The sequence below is a fragment of the Manis pentadactyla genome, assembly GCF_030020395.1.
Source record: "Manis pentadactyla isolate mManPen7 chromosome 15 unlocalized genomic scaffold, mManPen7.hap1 SUPER_15_unloc_1, whole genome shotgun sequence".
Taxonomy (NCBI): Eukaryota; Metazoa; Chordata; class Mammalia; order Pholidota; family Manidae; genus Manis; species Manis pentadactyla.
Genome location: NW_026644588.1, coordinates 1,875,077 through 1,894,426, shown reverse-complemented (window position 1 = coordinate 1,894,426; position 19,350 = coordinate 1,875,077). Strand labels below are relative to the sequence as shown.

Genomic DNA, 19,350 nt, shown 5'->3' with positions numbered 1-19,350 from the left:
ACTATGGTACAGTGATTGCATTGCCTCCAGTTCTTCACTCCTCCCTGCATCTATATCTTTTGTCACATGGCTTTAGAATTCTTCTCCTAAAGGAATATTGTATTCCCCACCCAAGGTGACCTGCTTTGGCCAACAGGATGAGGTGAGCATCAGTACACCAGTCCTGAGTCTAAGCCTCAAGAGGCCTTGTGCATTTTCACCTGTTCTTTTGCACTTCAACCATCACCATAAGGAGAGGGTTCACTGCTCTCAGGAGGAAGAGAGACAAATAAGAGCCCCCCGCCTCCAGCTATAACTAGCTACACTAGCTGATTGTCAGCCAACCCCCAGCTGTGAGCAAGCCCAGCCACGACCAGCAAAGCCACGTGAGCAATCCTGAGCCGATCCTGGGCGTCTGAGAAACAAACATGGGTTGTATGTCATGGAGGTTTTGTGGTTGCTTGTTATACAGCATTATCATGATTGATAACTGCCACATATGGTACATATGTGGTGTATGAGGCATGTAGTAAGCCCGCAGATGTAGATAAGAGACTGGTGAACAAAGAAAAATCTAAATCCAGAACAACTCTCTGTTCCATTGAGATAAAACATTGCCCTCTCTCTGATGAAAGAGATGCAGTGTGTTTAACCTGCTGCCATCTAGGGTGGGGGTTGGATATAGTGTCAATCCTGGCTCCTTCCACACTCATGCCTTCCCAGAAGAGGAGGGACTTGGTAAACTAAGTCAAGAATTTAGCAGGTGTAACTAGGAGTTGTATAGCCTGGCTTGCCTGTAGACAGCATGTTGTATCTTAATTGTTTTTCACATTGGAATGTTTCAATCCCCAAGAATTCATGTTTGTTTAGAAGCAACATCCACTAGTCCCTGGAAGGTTTGTCAACACAAGAATTATCTATGTAAAAGGCTGAAGCCTCCTATGTGGAAGGCAGAAGTGAGATATATAGATAATATGGATATAGATGTATGGATGTAATAGATACCTAGATAGCAGACAGTATATATCTCAAAGTCTTCCCTCAAGGCTCCCTAGAGTGTCCTTCTGTAGCTCTGTGTATAAACTGACTCAAGGATGTGGTCACTCTATTATGTTGGCCCTAGTCCGCCTCTTTTAGACCTAGACTGGTTTCATTATATAAACCATTTTGGGGGATCACACCCAAGAATCTGTCAGAACTCCCCCTGACCCAGGATCTTATTACACCAGCCACGTTTCCTAGGAAAAGTGGTCCCCTTTTCAATACTGGGGTTCCTCCCATCACCATGGAGAATAGAGAGCATTTCAATTGCTGCCCCTCCCACAGACACCCCTCTCAACTTTGTCCTGTGCTGGAGGACCTGGTGACACGCGTATTTCAAAGGGACTGGAGCTTCAGAGCTGTCTCAGTCTTTCCGAGCCTCCTACATGCCACCGTCCCACTGCCAGGACCCTGTTTCCCTCGGGTCACCCATATTTTTCATATTAGGAATAGGTGAGACTATGGATTTAGCTGATAAAAGTCAGTGGATCAAGGTGTTTGTTGAAATCCTGTCCCTCTGATCTTGACATTGCTCACCGTCTTGGATTTGTCTGGGACAGCAGCTATCAAGCCCTTCACCCCAGGAAGTAGATTACCCCAGACGGCTGACCAGAGGCAATACTTAGGCTTTCCAGTCATACGCCTTTGTACACCAGTTTCCCACACCGAGGCCCAAGACTGAATTCAAAGTACCCACCTTTTCCTCGGGTTTATTAGCCCCAACCCTTTCTGGTGGTGAGTTCTGTATCACTTAGGGCTCTTTTGGGTTGCAACTAACTAACTCTGGCCTAGTAAAACAAGTAAGGAATAGACTGGAAGCATACTGGGTAGCTCAGAGAATAAAGGGAGAACTGAACAATCAGGCCTCAAGGATGCTCGGGCTCCCTCTGCGGCAGGAACAGAGAGCACTGCCAGCGGGACGGCTTCCCTTTGGTGTCCTGCTTGGGCAGCCAGGCTGGCACCAGGCTCAGCCTTCGGTTTGGGCAGGGGCGGGGCTGGTGAAACAGTAAAAACCACACCAGTATCAAAAAGCCAGCTCACACGAAAGGGGGGTTATTTTAAGACACAGTTCTTAAGGAAGCCAAGGGGAGGAAGTTCAGCCAGGATCCACAGCAGCTGGGGTGGGTGAGGCACCAGGAGCCACGCTCCCGTCTGGCCACGTGGGTCTGTCCATAGCACACCCAGCCCTAGCCGACATAACCACCCTTAGTCTGAGTGTGACTGGACATGAGCATCAGCCAGCCGAGGCCAGGGAAAGGTCAAATCTCATGAACAGACATGGCGGCAGGGCTGTGATCACCCCAACGACTGAGGTGTGCGTAGAGGGAACTCCCTGAGAGTGTAAGTGCTGGCCGGGCAACCCCAAATGACCCTCACTTCTCTTGCTTCCTCTACTTCCTTTTGTAATGCACTCTCCAGGAAGTCAGTCTTTAAAGACCCTCTCACTGACCCACGCTTATTGAAGAAGGATCATCAAAGCTGTGACCGAAGTCAGAGCTACCAGAGATAACCATGATTCAACGGGGTTTCACACAACTATTTCTTAATTGGTTTCCGTATTTCTTCCCATATTCGATGCTATGCATACTTATCATCGACACTCATATAGAACTATTAAAAGTTCTAATAATATGGAAGAACTAAGGACTCTTGCCACCCTACCAAATTTCACAGGAGTTAGAATTAAATAAGAAGTACGCTTCTGTATCTTAAGAGTTGAATTCAACTGTGTGACATGCAGGGCACTGGAAAGGGGGGAAGTACGTGACCATCTCCTTTGGGTCACGAGGCGATCCCAAGCTGGGTACGGTGCAACCCTCAGCAGCAGCCAACGGTGAGCGACCTGGCTGAAAAACTGTGGTTGTGGTGGAGTTAAAAGCATGTTTAAAAATGACCTTCCAGTTTATCTGGGATGATAACCTGCCAAATTGCATGGGATGTTTCTGGTGTTGAAGTTAGGGTAAAATAAGGGAAATTGCTTCCCTAAGGATAAACACTTTTTAACCTCAGAGAAGAGTTAGGATTAGATACTTTTAAAGAAATTCTAAACCATACTATTAACATTCTTATGTTAAGGGACTATTCTTGCTTGTATTTTTGAGAGATTATCACCTTAAATGAGATTAAAATTAAAAACCCTGACTCAAGTTAACAGAAATATGCTTCTGGTTATTATCAAATTTAAAAACACTATTAGAAAATATAGCTTTAATTCTGTAAGTGCAGTTACAAATGTGGGATCATGTCATAGTAAAAGATCCCTTAGAAGTAACTGTTGAAATATGCAATACTTTAAAATGGAGTAAGATCTGTATGTAAAACTTAAAGGAGCTTAAGGAGGCACTAAGTTTCTGGATTTACAGTTATAAGAAACTGTATTTAACAACCCCAACACTTAAAATGAACAAGAGAGGCTGAGAAATATCTTATTTTTAACTTTATTTTTATTGTTGACACTATTACAGATAGAACAGCCACAACCATATTAACAAACCAAAAAAACCTGTGCACAGAAACAATGAAGAAAACATGTCAAGATGTGTTAACCACAGTCTTTGGGTGGTGAAAATATGGGTGAGTGTCTCTTCTACATTTCCGTAACTTCAAAGTTTCTATAATGAACACATACTGTGTTTATAATAGAAATATACGTAATAAAGGTAGACTACCAAAACACTATGATAAAGACCACTTGAGGAAACCGAGACAAAATATTCAACCCAAATCCCACAACCACCACACAACTATTTCTTAATTGGTTTCCATGTTTCTTCCCATCTTCAATGCTATGCATACTTATCATTGACACTCACAGACTGGCACGCAGAGTGAGACATTAACAGCCATTGTTGGGTGTTGGGAATATGGGTGACTTTCTTTTCTTCTACTTTACCGAATTTCCCAAAGTTTGGTATGAGTATGTATTATATTTGTAATGGAAAAATACATACATAAGATTTAATACCAAAATACCAAAGATCATTCAAGGAATCTGAGACAAAATATTTAACCATAATTCCACAATGACAACACTAATTATTTTCTGCATTTTTTTCATTTTAGACTCTATGAGTACATATTTAACACTGTTATAATCACAAACTTGTGCACTGAAACAAGAAGGAGGAAACATCAAGATGTTAACTGTAGTTGCTGGGTGTTTGGAATATGGGTGACTTTTTTTTTTCCTTAAAAATTTACTCTATTTTCCAATTTTTCCTCTGGGTACATATTATGCTTGTAATGGAAACAAACATAATAAACTTTCTTATCAGGACACTTTTATAAGGAATATTTGAAGACATAAGATGAAAGTGACCATAATTCCACAAAGGTGACATGATAGCTATTTTGAATACACAGTTTGACACAGTTATAATCATAAACCTGTGCACAGAAATGAGAATAAAATGATTTAAGAGTATATCTATCTTTGGATGGTGAGAATATGGTATTTTTTTCCTCCACTTTTCTGTATTTTCCAAGTGTCTGATAATGAGTTCAAATAATGTTCACAATGGAAAAATGACTATAAAACTTTTTAGTCACACTACCATAAAGAACACTCAAGGAATTTAGGAAAATAATGCTCAACTATAGGCCTACGACAATGACGACACAACAGCTTTTGACTATAAGCACATTTTTAAACAGTTATAACTATAGTATAAATATAATTGTGTCCTGTTTTTTCCACTTAATATTCCATAAATATATTTCCACCTTGCTACATAACTCTCCATGGCTATCATTTTTAAACAGCTGCACAAGAGTCCATGGATGCGTTCACTTAATCACTCTCCTGTTGTTTGGCATTTAAGTTGTTCCTAAATTTTCACTAATATAAGGGACACCCTGACAATTGGCAAGTTGCTTTCTGACAAGGCTCTACCAATTAGTCCTAACAGTGACGAACCCAAGTTCACCCCTATGACATCAACACTGGCTCCTGTGTCAAGGGTCCTCCGCGAATGCGGTGGCTCACTGTCCTGTGTTCCCGGCGGTCCATTCCAACCTCAGGTCTTTTGGTGCAGCTGGCCCTCACCTACACCATGCCATCCAAGAGGGCCCCTCTTCCACACTGCCCAGGGCAGCCTGTTCCGTTCATTCCCGCCGGCCTGGCCTCCCAGCTCCTGCTTCTGATGCCGCCTGTCTGCCTGCTCGCCCTCCCAGGACTCCCTTCTGTGGCTTGCTCGTCTCTGCTTCACCCTCTCAGCCCTGCAACCTCCCTCCACTGCGGCACTCCCTGCAGCTGACACCCCTGCTGAGAGCCCTAACCACGCGGATCTAGAAGAGTGAGATGTAGACTAATTCCCCCAGCAGGCATTTTAGTTTTGCTTGCTCAAATTCTCTGCTCTTAACTTTTGCTCACTTCATCTACAGATCCGCTTTTTTAAAAAATATTTTATTATTTTTAATTTTTTTTCCAGCCAACTCAAAGCCAAATAATTTCTTAATAGTGATGTATGAGGGGAAGGGAAACAAAAGGAGCACAGGTGGCCCACAGAATAAGACACAGGAGCTGCAAGCTGCAAGGCCTCTGTGGGTAAGTGGGAACTGCTCCAGGGGGCAGCTCAGAAATGCTTCGGGGGACAAAGAGGGAGGGAACACGCGGTAACAGAACAGGTTAAGGCTGCTGGGGAACCTGAGTCCATGTTAAGCGTGGGCTGACTGTAAAGAAAGCTTTTTTAAAAAAAAATGCAAGTTAGGCATGGGATTGAGGGTCAGACAGGTGAAGACAAGGACTACGTTCAGTGACAGAAGGCTCTAAGGACACTAGCTCCTGGGCACCCGGGGTGCAAGCTGACTCGGGGCAGTACCTACTAACAAAGCCACGCCGCTCCTCGTCACTTAAGGCAGGAAGCGCGCAAGGAAATGATGAAAGTTGATAGTCTGCATCTGTATTTACAACATGAGAGCCTCTCCTACACTTCTCAACCTTCATTAGGCACTTCCGTGATCTAGTGATGGTTGCAACCCACTCTTTAAAGGCAAAAGACAAGATTTACAGGGAAAAGCTTCAGCTTTTGTGAATTCACTATCAAACATACATCAAGTTGGTTAAAACAAAACACTTGTAATACTTTTACATGAGAATCACTACAAGGTAGAATGTGGCAACTGATCCATTCGGGTCAAAGGCCAATCCACACACCGTACAGGATCACAAGCATCAGATTCCAGAGCGTCGGTGTGAACACGATGGCTGAGAACAAAGCTCACGTACTTCTCTTTTCAAACAGCAAAATGTAGAAGACTTTTTCATGCCTACACCTTTACAGGGACACGTAAGACTAAGGAACAGCACACAATTACTCAAAAAGATAGTGATGGGGTTCAAATAATGCACAAGAAACCTTTCTCAGGATCTAAGATGCTTACAAATATATTCTAATTTGTTGCTCTCTTCCTCCTCCAAAAAAAAGAAAAGATTACAGAGGACCAGGTGCAGAACCTCCGCACAGTGAACTGTTGTTCATCACATCGAATCCAAATACATGTGATCACTGTTCTGCTAGGATTCGCTACTTTATGTACATCTCAGGGAACATTCACATAGGTCCAGAGTGTCATTCATGGTCACCGGGGGCGGCTTCTGTGGCTCCCCTCAGGGTGGCCCCCGGATGGAAGAGAGGGCATGTGCCCTGGCCTTCCTCCACACCCACCCCCCCGGGTCTGCTGAGCGGAGGCCGAGGGCGTCTCCCCCTTCAGTGTCTTTTCTGTCTGAGTTGTCTGAGGTTCAGTCAGGTGTGCACACGTCGAGGCTAAGTGTCCTTCTGACACTCGCATGGGGGGTGTGAAGTCTGTGGTGAGTAAGAGTCGTGTTCCGAGTGGAGGTCTTGCAACCTTCCCACTGGTGTTCTAGCCAGTGTGGGTATTTTGGTGCCTCACAAGGGACAGGCGATCACTGAAGAGCTGCCCGCAGACGTCACACCTGAAGTACTTGTCACGGGCCCTGTCACTGTCACCAGTGCTGGTGCTGGCGTGTTCTGTGTAGTGTGAGCTTTCCCCATAGACATTTCCAGGCTCTAATATTATCACCCTGGCATGGGTTTTCAGGTGCTCACCGTAGGCTGAGTGGGAAGTGAATGTTTCTCCACATTCCCTGCAGTCATAATACGGTTCTCCGACCTGAATCTGTCGATCTTCACCTTCTTCCTCTGGGTCTTCAACCCCAGCACCATCTGGCTCGTTGGCATCCCCCTCTGGCTCTTCTGCTCTTTCCTCTGGGTCTTCGATCCCGGCACCATCTGGTTCATCGGCATCCCCACTGGGCTGTTCGGCCTCTCCGTTGGGCTGTTCGGCCTCCCCATTTGGCTCTGCAGCCTCCCCATCTGGCCCTCCGGCCTCTCCGTTGGGCTCGGCAGCCTCCACATTGGGCTCGGCGGCCTCCACATCGGGCTCGGCGGCCTCCACCTCGGGCTCGGCGGCCTCCACGTTTGAGCCCTGGATCCGCAGCACTTCTCGGGGAACAAGGACATTGGCTTCAACTTCCTGGGCTGCTTCTGCTGTTTCTTCCTCTTCAAGGTGGAGCTTCTGGTGTCTAGTGAGGACTGTGTCATGAGTAAAGGCCTTCCCGCAGTCCTTGCATTCATAGAATGGTGAGCCTCTTCTGGGAGGATCAGTAAGAAAGGAGGTGTGGAGAAAGGAAGCCCCATAATCATAGGGCTCGTCTCTCTCATGGACTCTCATGTGCTCCCTGAGATCAGACTGACTGCAGAAGGACTCACCACATGCTTGACATTCACAGTGCCTCTCCTTGGTCTGGCCCCTCTGACGCCCGCTGAGGGCCACGCCCGCACTGCCAGCACCCTCACTTCCCTGGTCCTGCTCTGGTGAATTCTCTTCAGTGTGAATCACCATGTGCTCATTCAGGACAGAGCCGTGAATGAAGTCTCGACCACAAACGCGGCACTGCAGGGACGTCCCCGTAGCGGCATTCTTCTGTGGGCCACGAGACCTCCGTGGATTAATGACCAAAGGGGGCATGAAAGGCTCATCATACCTCCTATGGTCAAAAAAATGATCTTGCTCATGGATTTTCTGGTGCTCAAAAAGGAATGAGCTATGAACGAAAGATTCCCCACATGCTGGGCACTCACAGAGCTGCTCTCCGTTGTGATCTTTGTGGTACTCACTAAAGGAATGCGTGTGAATTACAGAATGCGTGTACTCGCGAGTGTCGACGGCATGCTCTCTGCCGTGAACTTTCTGATGGTCTCTAAGGTCTGCGCGATCTGCAAATCCCAGCCCGCAGTCCTTACATCCGTAGATGGCGTCTTCGCCCTCATCCTCGCCATCTGGCTCGGCCTGAGGCTCTTCCTGCTGAGCCCCATCAAGACTGGCAGCCTGAAAAACAGAGCCTCCGGACAGCTTCCCACCGTGGAATTCCTCCCGGGCACACATTTTCCGATGTACACCAAGGTCTTTGTTGGTGGCCAAGCCTTCCGCACACTCCTCACGTTCGTTGCTCACTTGCTCTTCGGTGTGACCCATCTGGCCCGGCTGTTTAGTGTAACCCGTCTGAGGATCAGTAGAGGTTAAGCTCTGAATAACAGATGGCTCATAGTTTTTCCTTCCAGAGTGCTTCTTTCTATCATGAATCTTCTGATGCTCGGTGAGGTCAGAGCTCAGAACAAAGGATTCTCCACACTCCGGACATTCATAGACTTTCTCTCGAGGGCGCAATGTGTGAGGTGCGCCATAATGCAGGGAGTGAATTACAGAGGTCTCGTGGTTCTTACACTCAATGTTTTTCTTCTTAGCACGAGCCTTCTGATGTTCACGGACATCTGAGTTGGGGACAGAAGATTCGCCATCCTTCTTAAGATCACTGGGTTCTTGCCCAGTAAGACGTTTCTGAGGTCGGGTGTGGGACACACTGTGTATAACAGAGCCCTTGGGGTTGTTACCCTCACTCACTTCGTAAGGGTTGTCTCTGGCAGTTGTTTTCTGTTGCTTGTGAAGGCCCGAGACATAAGCGGAGGATTCTCCCTTCTCCTCAAGCTCAGCAAGTTCATTTTCAGTGTGACTTTCAGGAGGCCTGAAAGCAGATAAGCTGTGGATAACGGACCTCTCATGTTTCTTTCCTTCAGAGGTACTGTCTCCGGCATGGACTTCCTGGTAATCGATAGCCCCTGAGGTTTGAATGGCAGCCTCTGTAATCTTTGTTGGCTTATTGGGCTTCACTGAACTGCAACTTTTCTGAGCTTTGGCAAAGGCTAGACTGTGAATAACAGACCTCTCATTTGGTTTCCACTCACAGACATTTTCTTGAGAGGAAAATTTCTGGTCGCCTTCAGGGTTAGAGCTAACGGTGAACGCCTTCTCCTGCTCCTCATTTTCAGGTGGTCTGGTTATGGTATGGCTCTTCTGAGATTGTGCGGAGGACACACTGAGGATGACAGACTTCTCGTGCCCCCTGCCTCCATAGACGTTCTTCCGAGAGTGAAGTTTCTGATGCTCGCTGGGGTCTGAGTTGTGCCTGAAGGGACTCCCGCCATCTTTAAAGTTGTAGAGCTTCTCTTTGGAGTAAGTTTTCTGGTGCCTTTTGAAGGACTGACCAGGAATAAAGGTCTCTTCACACACTTTGCCCCTGTTTTCGAACTGACTCCCTCTGGCGTGGATCTTCTGATGTTCCCTCAGGGATGAGCTGTGATGGAAGGACTCCCCACACACCTTGCATTCGTACATTTTCTCTTTGCCGTACATTTTCTGAAGATCATTAAGGGATGGGCTGGGCTTAAAGGCTTCCCCATGTTCATCGTCTTCATTGCTGCTGCCGTGGGTTTTCTGGTGCTCGACCAGGGCGGAACTATGCAGAAAGGTCTCCTCACACACCTGGCACTCGTAGAATTTATCCTTCCCGTACATTTTCTGAAGCTCACGGAAGGTCGGGCTCGGCAGGAAGGGCTCCTCAGGCTCCACGTCCTCGCACTCCATGAGGTGCTCTCTGGCGTGACTCTCCCGGTGCTCAGCAAGGGCAGTGCTCTTGGTGAAGGTTTCCCCACACTCCTTACATTCAAAGCGTTTCCCTCCGGCCTGTCTTTTCTGAACCTCACTGACAGCCACACTGTGGATGAAGGATTCACCATACTCGTAGAGATTCTCTCTTGTGTGCATGATCTGGTGCTCAACAAACTCTGAAACCACACCGAAGGGCCTCCCACACTCATCACATGTGTAGGGCAGTGACCCAAGGGCGAAGGGCTGCAGCTCGGTGCAGGCAGGGCTGCCAAGGCTGCTCAGGCCCATGGCTTTCCTCACGTCACTGTACTCAAAGGACTTTCTCTTGGCACAGCCTCTCTGATCATGAACTGGGTCGTCCCCGTCTGTGTCAAAGTGATACCGTCTTTTTCTTTCCAAGACTCTCTTTCTAGAAACAAGGTTAGAGTTGAAAGTAAAGCCTCCCCCAAAGGCGTTCCCTTCATAGCCCCTCTCCTGAATCACCGATGCCCTCTTGTTGAATGGAACTTCTCTCCAATCACCGTCTGGCCTTCTGGGGAACCGTTGAGACCGACCATTAGATTCCTTCGCCCGTCCTGATTTGGAGTTGCGCGAAACATCCTTGATGAATTTGTCCATTATCACCCCGTGGGAAGATTCATCTTCACAAATTCCCCGCCGATGGGTTGACTTTTTGGCTTCAGGCATAGTTTTCAGACCTGAAAATAAACCCCAGCTATAAATACCGCCTGGTCCCTATGCTTGGGCAAAATAACAGTGGGGCTTCTGTGATGGTGGTGCGGACATAAAGTGTAGGTTTATCAATGTGTATATGCCGTTCCCAGATCACTGATTAAAGTGGCCACTGCACACGGTCTGCCTGGTGTTTACCTCTGCCGGTGCTTGGGTAGGCACTTCTCTTTGACCTCGAGGAATGGCCTTGTGTCATGTGGGAGTGGCCATCGTCTTCAGCAAGCTGAACCCCTGTTCACAGTAATAATATGAGAGTTCATGCTCAGGTTGAGGGCCAACACATGTCACTACTGTCATCTCTTTCTCTGAGCCACTAGTCATGAGACAGCCCATACCCAATGCCCGATTCTTTGGGTAGCTTCTGTTTGCAGCCTCACTTCCTAACTATCCATTTCTGAGCCCACTCTAGTCTGAGTCTTATTAATTCTCCTGACTCCACCTAGAAATTTGTATGAAAACCTCCATATATGTCTCTACATTTTGTGTATCTTTTTAGTCTCCACCTTCTGTAACCACCTCTCAAATATTTCTATCCCCTCGTTTTCACTGGCCTCCAATCTCCCTGCTGCCTCTAGGCTGCTCTTTCTCCACCTGTTCTCCAAACCCTGAGCTCCCCCGGATCTCCTGCCTTATATAACACTCTCCTCGGCCCGCTCCCCCCAGTGCGACACGTGCAGGGCCAACTGCCTATTGGGACTTCAGTTAGATGGCTTCCAGGGGAGTCCAAACTAGAAGTCAGAATTCCCCTCTAAATGTGTACTGAAAAATATTCAGTCACCACTTTGGAAAAAGCATCAACTCTTGTGGCAAGAGCCGGTTCCCTGTTCCCTCCTGCCCCGTACAATACATTCTTTTCCCAAAATCAGAGTGATTTCTTAAAAACACAAGCCTCTTCTGCTTGAAATTTTTCAAAAGCTTATTACCCTTAAAGCCCAAAATATTAACATGGCTTTTAATATCCTGCAGCTTGAAAAGGGTTAGGTGGCCGAATGCTAGGTGCCTGACTCGGCGTGACAGGAGAAACGGCAGCTTACCCAGCGAAAGTAGCTTCCTGTAGTTTTCCATGTTGTCCTGAATTGGGTTCTGTGGCTTCCTGTCTTCGGTAAGATCCACAACGTCCTGGTACGACACCGCATCCTGAAACAGTGGACACAGACCATCCAACGCAGTCTGTTCCCACAGGAATCCAAAGAGGGAAGAACGCTGGCAACATGGGAGCTGCACATACAAAGGTGTGCAGAGGTGCTCACAGCGTTTGGGATTCTGAGTGACCCAGGCCAAGCTACTAGGGGCCTACTTGGTACCTACCTTGGGGCTATACTCTGAGGAAGATCCCAAAGACGCATGACACATATTCCTTGCCCTCATGCAGCTTATAATTTGGTTGGAGAGAAAAGACTCATGAAACAATTAGAGAACAATCAACAGGAAAGTGGGGTACAGATAATTAGTGCTAAATGGGTTTAGTAGAGGGGTCGGTCAGGGTGGGCTGGAACACTGAGCAAAGGTTTTGTAGAAGGCTTGGGTGGGGCCTTATATGGTGGGTAAGATTTTGACACAGAGAGGGGGATGCTGGGAAAGCTTTAACGGGTCATAAAACATCAACTATGCATGGCGCATGCAAGGACGAGAAAGAAAACATGTTTCTGCAGACATTTTGACAGGGAGTGTGACAAGCCTCCCCTGTCCCACTGTGTCCTGTGCACACCTCCACTGCACAACATGGCTATAATGTGGGTTCTTCTGCATATGTACAAGTTGCAGGTAATGCAGGAGTAACTTAAAGCACCGAGTGCCTTTTCTTTATAGCTGCCTTTTCCATTTCAGTGGATACTTCCCTAAAAAGAATTTAAAAATTCCATGCATTACTCAGAAGAGTCTTCTACGCAGGATCTTACAGGACCTTTTCTTATTGCTGCAGAATGTCACTAGTGTCAGGGAACTGTAGTCCTAAGTAGTACAGCACCAAGGCCTGGAGACAGACTTGAGGAGACAGACAGCACCCTGGAAAACCCACAGGCTTCGGAGCCAGAGAAAACTTCAGGGCCCGAGGAGGACCGCACCGTTCATGAGCCATGCAACCTTGGCTACAGAAATCTTTCTGAGCCTCAGGTCCTTCATCTGTAAAATGGAGGAAGGGCAGCATGGCGTGACGTGGAATGTTGTGTCTGCAATGTGATGTGTTGTTAAAATAGAAAGGAAGACTAGATAAAGGAAATGTAAATAACTATTGCTTAACTACCAGGTAAAGATATTTTGATGTTATGTTTACCACAGTGCCATTGCTGGAAACTGGCGTGGACATTGCAGCCACACAGCAGGGCAGCCGAAAGAGCGGTGCTGGCACAACTGGGCGCACCCCCTGCTGAGCCTAGGCGATCAGGCACAGGCACTGCGACCGAGGAGGAAAGCCTCGTTTACACACCTGCCGGCGTCCAGTGGTTAAAACAATGACCAAAACTAAGCCCAGCTCCAAAGATGACACTCCTCCTTGCGGGGGGCTGAGAACATCTAGGACAGCAAACAAGCCACAAAAGCTCAAGAGGCGCCACAAAACCAGTGCACCTACTGCCGCGAACGCCAGCCACACCCTCTCTGCTGGGGCCGATCCCCTCCGGTTAGACAGCAAGTCCCTCGGGAGCACTGGCTAGCTGTGCTCAGGGCTGTGACAGCACCTCCAATGGGCTGAGCACAGGTTTATTCTAACACAGAGGGAAGAACTGTGGCAGGACAGAGGCGTGTGTGGTGAGGCGGAAGCAACCGAGCTCCTACTGTCAGGGCTGGCAGAGGGCAAACAAGGTCAAGAACTTGGGGTGGAGGGCGTCACAAGGGTCGCCATCCTTGGTGCTGACAGACCCCAAGGGCAACGGCAAAAGAGAAGGGGTATCTCCTATCTTTCTTTCCATTTGCCTAATCTGATGTACATTAAATTCTGAACTACGTTGTTCCTATGAAAGAAAAATGATACTTTGATGTAAAATTAAGTTAATTTATGCAAGTGGGTAGCCCTAAAGCAGTTAGTTTTCACTTTGTATATGTAATCAGCAATGGTTTGCACAAACCATAGTCAAGCTCTACTTGAGAAGGTGCCGGGGGGGACAGCCGGACACTTCCTCTTCTTCACAGCATGGCCTCTGCACGTGGACAGTCACTAAGACTGACACATAAAGCCAGAAGATGACAGGAATATTGCTTTGCACACCCCCAAGTGTAATCTGCATTGTCTGCTGCTATAATTTCCACCACACTAAGTTAGTAGGGTTAGTGGCTCCCAGCTCTGGACTACACAGACACGGGGCCAGCTCTACAGCATCAAGAAAGGGCATCTAGAAAGCAAGCTAAGACAAAATCCAACTACCAACCTCCTATCATGTTTGTTTCATAAAACACTCCTGAAATAAGGACACTAACACATCCCCTTTCTGCACAGATCAGTGAAAACAGTCTCTGGCTCACAGAGCAGTGCTGGGAAATCACTGATGTTCATCACTGACTGCCTTCATGGGTCACAAATGCATTTCAGAGGCTTCATTTTCAAAATCAAGTTTAAGAGAGTTTCTATGATTTAGTATTTTTATCTTGATTCCTAATACTTTGGTCAATTTGGTTTCTACAAATAAATCAAAATTCCTGAAAAACTAGTGTCACAAACTTAGGGTATTTCCCTGAGACAACAGGATGTAACAGTCCCTGGACACGTGGGCTGGAGGGCCTCAGGCACCTCTGACCCTGCTCACCTTCTCCGACATTCCCTCCCCTATCAGCCTTGCCCTGCCCCTACCCCTGCAGAAGCTCTGCTTTCAGCTTCAGCCTCGGGGTATCACCTCTCCTCCTCACACACACCTGTGGATGGGTCCTTGCTTGCCTCCAGGACAGAGAACAAAAGGCAGTTTTGTGGTTAGAATTCAACTCCCTCCATCATCTGACTCCAGCTTCTAAATCCCACCGCAGGAACCACTGCTGATACGTCTCGGGGCACAGGGCACGGACCCAGGCACTAAGGCCCAGGCCCACCTCCCGCCCCGTGCGGGCCCACCTGGCCTTGGCTACCTGCTTCCAGGCCTCTGCCTGGGCTCTTCCCGAGCCCCAACACTCACCCAGCCAGCTGCACCTCCCCTTCGGACATCCAGTGTTAGTGCCTTCAAGACCCCTCCTTCCGAATCCAAACTGAGACCCTGTGACTCTGTTAGCCCTCTGTTCTTCCTTAAGAGCACTCTGAAGAGTGAGCAGTCATGTATACATGTCTGTGGAGACTGACTTGTGCCGTTGTTGAGTGCCCACCTGTTGTAAGACTGAGTCTGCAGGGCAGGGATCCCGGCCCTGAAGGCACCCCTGTGCTCCCCAGGGCGTGGCTGAGGGGCAGGCTCCGTGCCTGGGCCCCTCCTGTCTGTCCAGGCCCTGCCATGCTGCAGTCCTCCTCCACACGGCCCTCTCGAGGGTCAGCTCACACTCCACATCCGCTTTCCCTTCACCAATTTCCCTAGCACACAACCTCTTAGAATGACTGCCGGAACTGCTGGCATTCAGGGTGTGCCACCATGTGCCAGAGAGCATGATGAACACTTCATGTACACGCTGGAATCTTACTCCTCCCAGCGGCTCTCGTGAGCTAATGACCAGCCCCATTTTGCAGACGAGGACACTGAGGTTCAGCTTGGTTATGGAGACGGTCTGAGGCTGCACAGCTCGCAGGAGGCGGGGCTTGTCTGCTCGAGCCGTCGCCCTCTGGCCAGTCCGCCCTGTGCATTTACAACTTTCTTGGATCCCAGCTAAGCACCAGGAAGATCTCCAGGACCGTCTGCTTCCCCGGCTCAGTCGTGAACAGCCAACGCTACCCACCTACCGGGTGACACAAATGCTGAGTAGGAGGGAGTTCCTCTGTGTGGGTGCATCAGAAAACAGGCAGCAGTTACCCTGGCCACCTGTCACCACTGGGGACAGGCGTGGGCTCCTAGCAGGGAGTGCAGCCAGGTGGGATCCGGGGGGTGGAGGAACACGACCTCTTGGGAAAAGAAGGCCATCTCTGCCATGAATGAAGCTGGTCTTTCCACAAAGAGGAAACCTAAGCATACCTGGCGTCTCGACTCATAGTCCATCATGGAGGCCCTACGCTGGTGCTCTCTTTCCATGGCCAAAGTTGTTTTCTCCATCGGAGGAAGGGCAAGGCCCCTCTGCGGAAGCCCTGGGAAGAGAACAGCATCGTGAAGGAAAGGGGCCAGCCACTTCCACAGACACGCAGCGCTGGGCAGTAAGGGCCACCACTTACTGCTTCGGGGGCTCCTGGTGAACGGCCAGCAGTCTCGGGACGCCAGCTCTCTGCTTCGGCCCCTGCGGTCCTGCTCCCAGTCCCGGTCCCGGTCTTGGTCATGGTCCCAGTCCCGGTCCCAGTCCTGGTCACCTGAGAAAGCCAGACACCCAAGGAGCTGACACAGTGCTGTACACACACGTGCACCCACCCTGTGCCACACGCCTCCCTGCAGAGAGGAACACCATCCTTGCTGCCCTGCCCCTGACGGGCTGGACCCTGAACCGAGCCCCGAGACTCCCGGGTGTGACTTGGACTCTCCCCTTCACCCCGGACCTGGCGCCCTGTTCCTGTGGCTTTGCCCAAGCGGCTGGCTCCAGAGCAGGCTCAGAGCTAGAAGCTCGCTCCCCCTCCACGGCTTCCACCGGCTTCCCAGCCCCCGCCTAGTCAAGCCCACAGTCGGGGTGCGGACCTCGGACCCCCCACTCCCTGGCTCGCTCCGGCCGATCTGAATGTGTTTGTCGCTCTAATCCTCCAGAGAAACAAGACGCGTGTTCTCCCCTAAGTGCTGCTCTTTTAAAAAGTTCACTCACGAACAGTAAACAAGTAAAGCAGCTTAGAAGCCAAAGGGCGACATGCGTTGCCCCTCCTGGGGAGCTTGTGGGCACAGTCTGGAAACTGCCTGCAGCAAATCTCAAACAACTGTAAATACTGTCACATTGTTTAAAAGACATCCCATTTCACTCCCTATAATGGTGTGTGCCTGGCTATAAGAACGTCTTGTGGCATCAGGGACTTGCTTTCCCCGCAGATCACTGAGCAGCATACACCCTGGGGAGGGCAGCACCTGGCGTCACTGCAGTCCTGATGCCTGTCGGGTGTTTCTATGCAACATGGCAAACCTCCAGGGGAAAGGAGGCTGACATTTGGGAAAGCGCCCTGATGGCTGGCAAAGCCTGACCAGGTTACTCACTGCAGAAAGAGTAGATGGAGCGCGGCGGTGGGGTTTCTGTCCCCTTCCGGCTCATGCTGTCTTCACTGGGGGCGTCACTGCTGCCGTCGTCTGAGAGGACACCAGACACTGACTTAATGCCACAGCACCGCTACCTCTATTCTCGCACGTTTCCCCCGGCGGAGTCCACCCCCGTCCCCCTTTGCACAATCCCCCCTCCCGCAGCTGGAGAGGCCTGGTCCTCTCACACCTCAGCTCCCTACCCGTCCTGGAGCAGAAGCAGCCAAGCATGACTTTGTGGGCATCACACCCTTAGGTTTCACAAAAGGCAGCTCGGACCCAGGGTGCAAGCCACATCGGGTCTCCAGCTCCGCAGGAGCCCCTTGCACTGCAGGGTCGTCTTTCCCTCTCACACCTCAGAGCGGTGGTTCTTAGCCGGGCAAGTCCTCTCCCCGGGGGATATTTGGCAGTATCACCCTTGGGGATGGCACAGCTGGGGAGAGGCAGGGGTGCCTGGAGCCTCCTACACCAGGACAGCCCCCATGAGGGGGCCGATGCAGCGCCGAACAGCAGCAGTGCCTGGCCGCGCAGCCCCTGCACAGTCTCACCTTCCAGCTCGTGCGTGCCCTTGCAGCTCTCCAGCAGGGTGACCAGCTTCTCACAGTTCTCTGGCTTTCTGGCTTGCACCCAAGGCTTGATCTTTTCTGGAAGGATGGCCAGATACTGCTCAAGGACCAGGAGCTCAACAATCTCCTCCTTGGTGCGAGAATCCGGCTGCAACCAATCGAGGCACAGGTTTCGGAGTTTGATCAGGGTCTTCCGAGGCCCAACAAATTCCACGTAGAGGAAGTTCCGAAACCTCTGATGAAAGAATTCAGAGTCAGTTGCAGCTCCTCCTAGGATGGCATCCGGCTCCTTAATCAAGTCACTGTCTAGCTTACACAGATCTGAGCCCCAGGACTTCCTGGGTTTGGTGGCAGACAAGCACTTTGGAGGCAGCATTTCTGTTAAGTACAGTGTTCACTGCAGGAACCAAACATGAGTCAGCGGGAAAGACGCAGCAGCCTGTGACAGTCAGTACTCAGGGACCTGCAGATTGTAGGGAGATACACACGTCCCACAAGTTGAGGATCAGGTGCAGTGTGGAGTTGCCCGAGAGGGGCACCAACAACGTTCTGCAAACAGGCCAAGCAGGGAACGGATGCACAGACGCTCACCACATACAAGCACACGGGACACAAAGCCTGCCTCTGCGTGGGAGTCTCCGGCAAGAGCTCTGAGCACCATGGACCTGTCTGAGGAGTGGGCTCTGCTGCTGGCTGTTCTCGGGACTCCAGGCAACTGACTTAACGTCCTGGAATCCGTCCCCTTCTCTGCCAAATGGGAATAACAGACCCACATCCCTTTTAGAACTAACGTAACAAGTTTTTTGAATAAGCTAATGTACGACAAAGGCCTCCCTCCCCAATGCCCAGAGCACGGGAAAGGCGCAAGGCACAGCCATTATTAAGACTGGATGTCAACTTCATCTCAGGAAAAACAGGAAAGGGACTCAGGGGACGGGGGCAATCCTGCCCTGCTGAGCGTTTCTTCCCCAACACAACCGTCAGAACCGTAAACAACATGCACGCAATGAAGCAATGAAGACCACGCACATGTCGGAAGTGCTCAGCTCTGGGTGACGGCAAGCGCTCTTTTTGCTCTTTACCGGTTGATTTCTCTGCCCCTGCGCTGCTGTATAACATGTGGCTGTAAATTAAAATTCAGCTCCTCAGGCACACTGGCCACATTTCAGGTGCCCGGCGGCACAGAACACCTCCTCCTTGTGCCAAGTCCCGGGGCAGGTGGGGGACGCGCGGCGGCCGAGTTTGCCGGGGTGCTTGAGGCCCCTCCTCGGCAGCGCCTGCTCTTCTGCACTGTTTGTTCCCAAACCCAGCCTCGGGCTCCTGCTAACGCCGCCTCCTCAGGTGTGTTTTCGGAGACGCACTCCATCTATCAGGTAGTCCAACCACTCATCACGTTTATTTTCAAATATTCACGTTAACCTGCCTACCTCCCCACAGTAACAAAGGGATCAGAGATTCACCCTTCCATCACTGTATCCCTTGCCAACACAAAGTCGGGTATCAGTACTGGTATGGTCTGATAGAAATGATGGACATAAACCCTTTTAAGTTGGTTTTAGACAGAGGCATGTGTTCTTACTATATTCCTGCAGAAAGAGCATAGCTTCTGGGGAGAGGGGGTGTCCTGAATTAACCACTATGCCACTGTTGCCAAAGGAGTGGGTGCTGCTCACCCTCGCCTGCCTGCTCTGCTGCCAGGCTTCTCCCAGGTATTCCAGGACAGCTGGGCGTGGGAAGCACCAGCCAGGGCATGGGGAGCTCTCCTACACCGGCGCCCTGCACCCTGGGGGGAGTCCAGTGAAAACCGG

General features: G+C 49.8%; 1 protein-coding gene across 10 annotated transcripts in view; it reads right to left on the bottom strand.

The window, feature by feature from the left end:
- Positions 1 to 3,444: 3,444 nt before the first annotated feature.
- The window catches only part of PEG3 (paternally expressed 3), a 31,106-nt gene continuing 15,200 nt past the window's right edge, over positions 3,445 to 19,350 (bottom strand). For 7 of the 10 annotated variants that reach the window (XM_036926352.2, XM_036926353.2, XM_057496424.1 and 4 more), the window contains 7 exons: positions 17,525 to 18,005; positions 16,938 to 17,027; positions 15,986 to 16,117; positions 15,792 to 15,901; positions 11,754 to 11,856; positions 10,858 to 10,950; positions 3,445 to 10,685 (listed from right to left, as the gene is read on the bottom strand). In XM_036926352.2, the coding sequence (XP_036782247.2) occupies positions 6,883 to 10,685; positions 10,858 to 10,950; positions 11,754 to 11,856; positions 15,792 to 15,901; positions 15,986 to 16,117; positions 16,938 to 17,027; positions 17,525 to 17,918 (4,725 nt within the window). In that variant the 5' untranslated portion in view covers positions 17,919 to 18,005 and the 3' untranslated portion in view covers positions 3,445 to 6,882. The remainder of the gene's footprint in view (positions 10,686 to 10,857; positions 10,951 to 11,753; positions 11,857 to 15,791; positions 15,902 to 15,985; positions 16,118 to 16,937; positions 17,028 to 17,524; positions 18,006 to 19,350) is intronic. The other 3 variants (XM_036926357.2, XM_036926359.2, XM_057496426.1) reach the window with 1 other exon arrangement.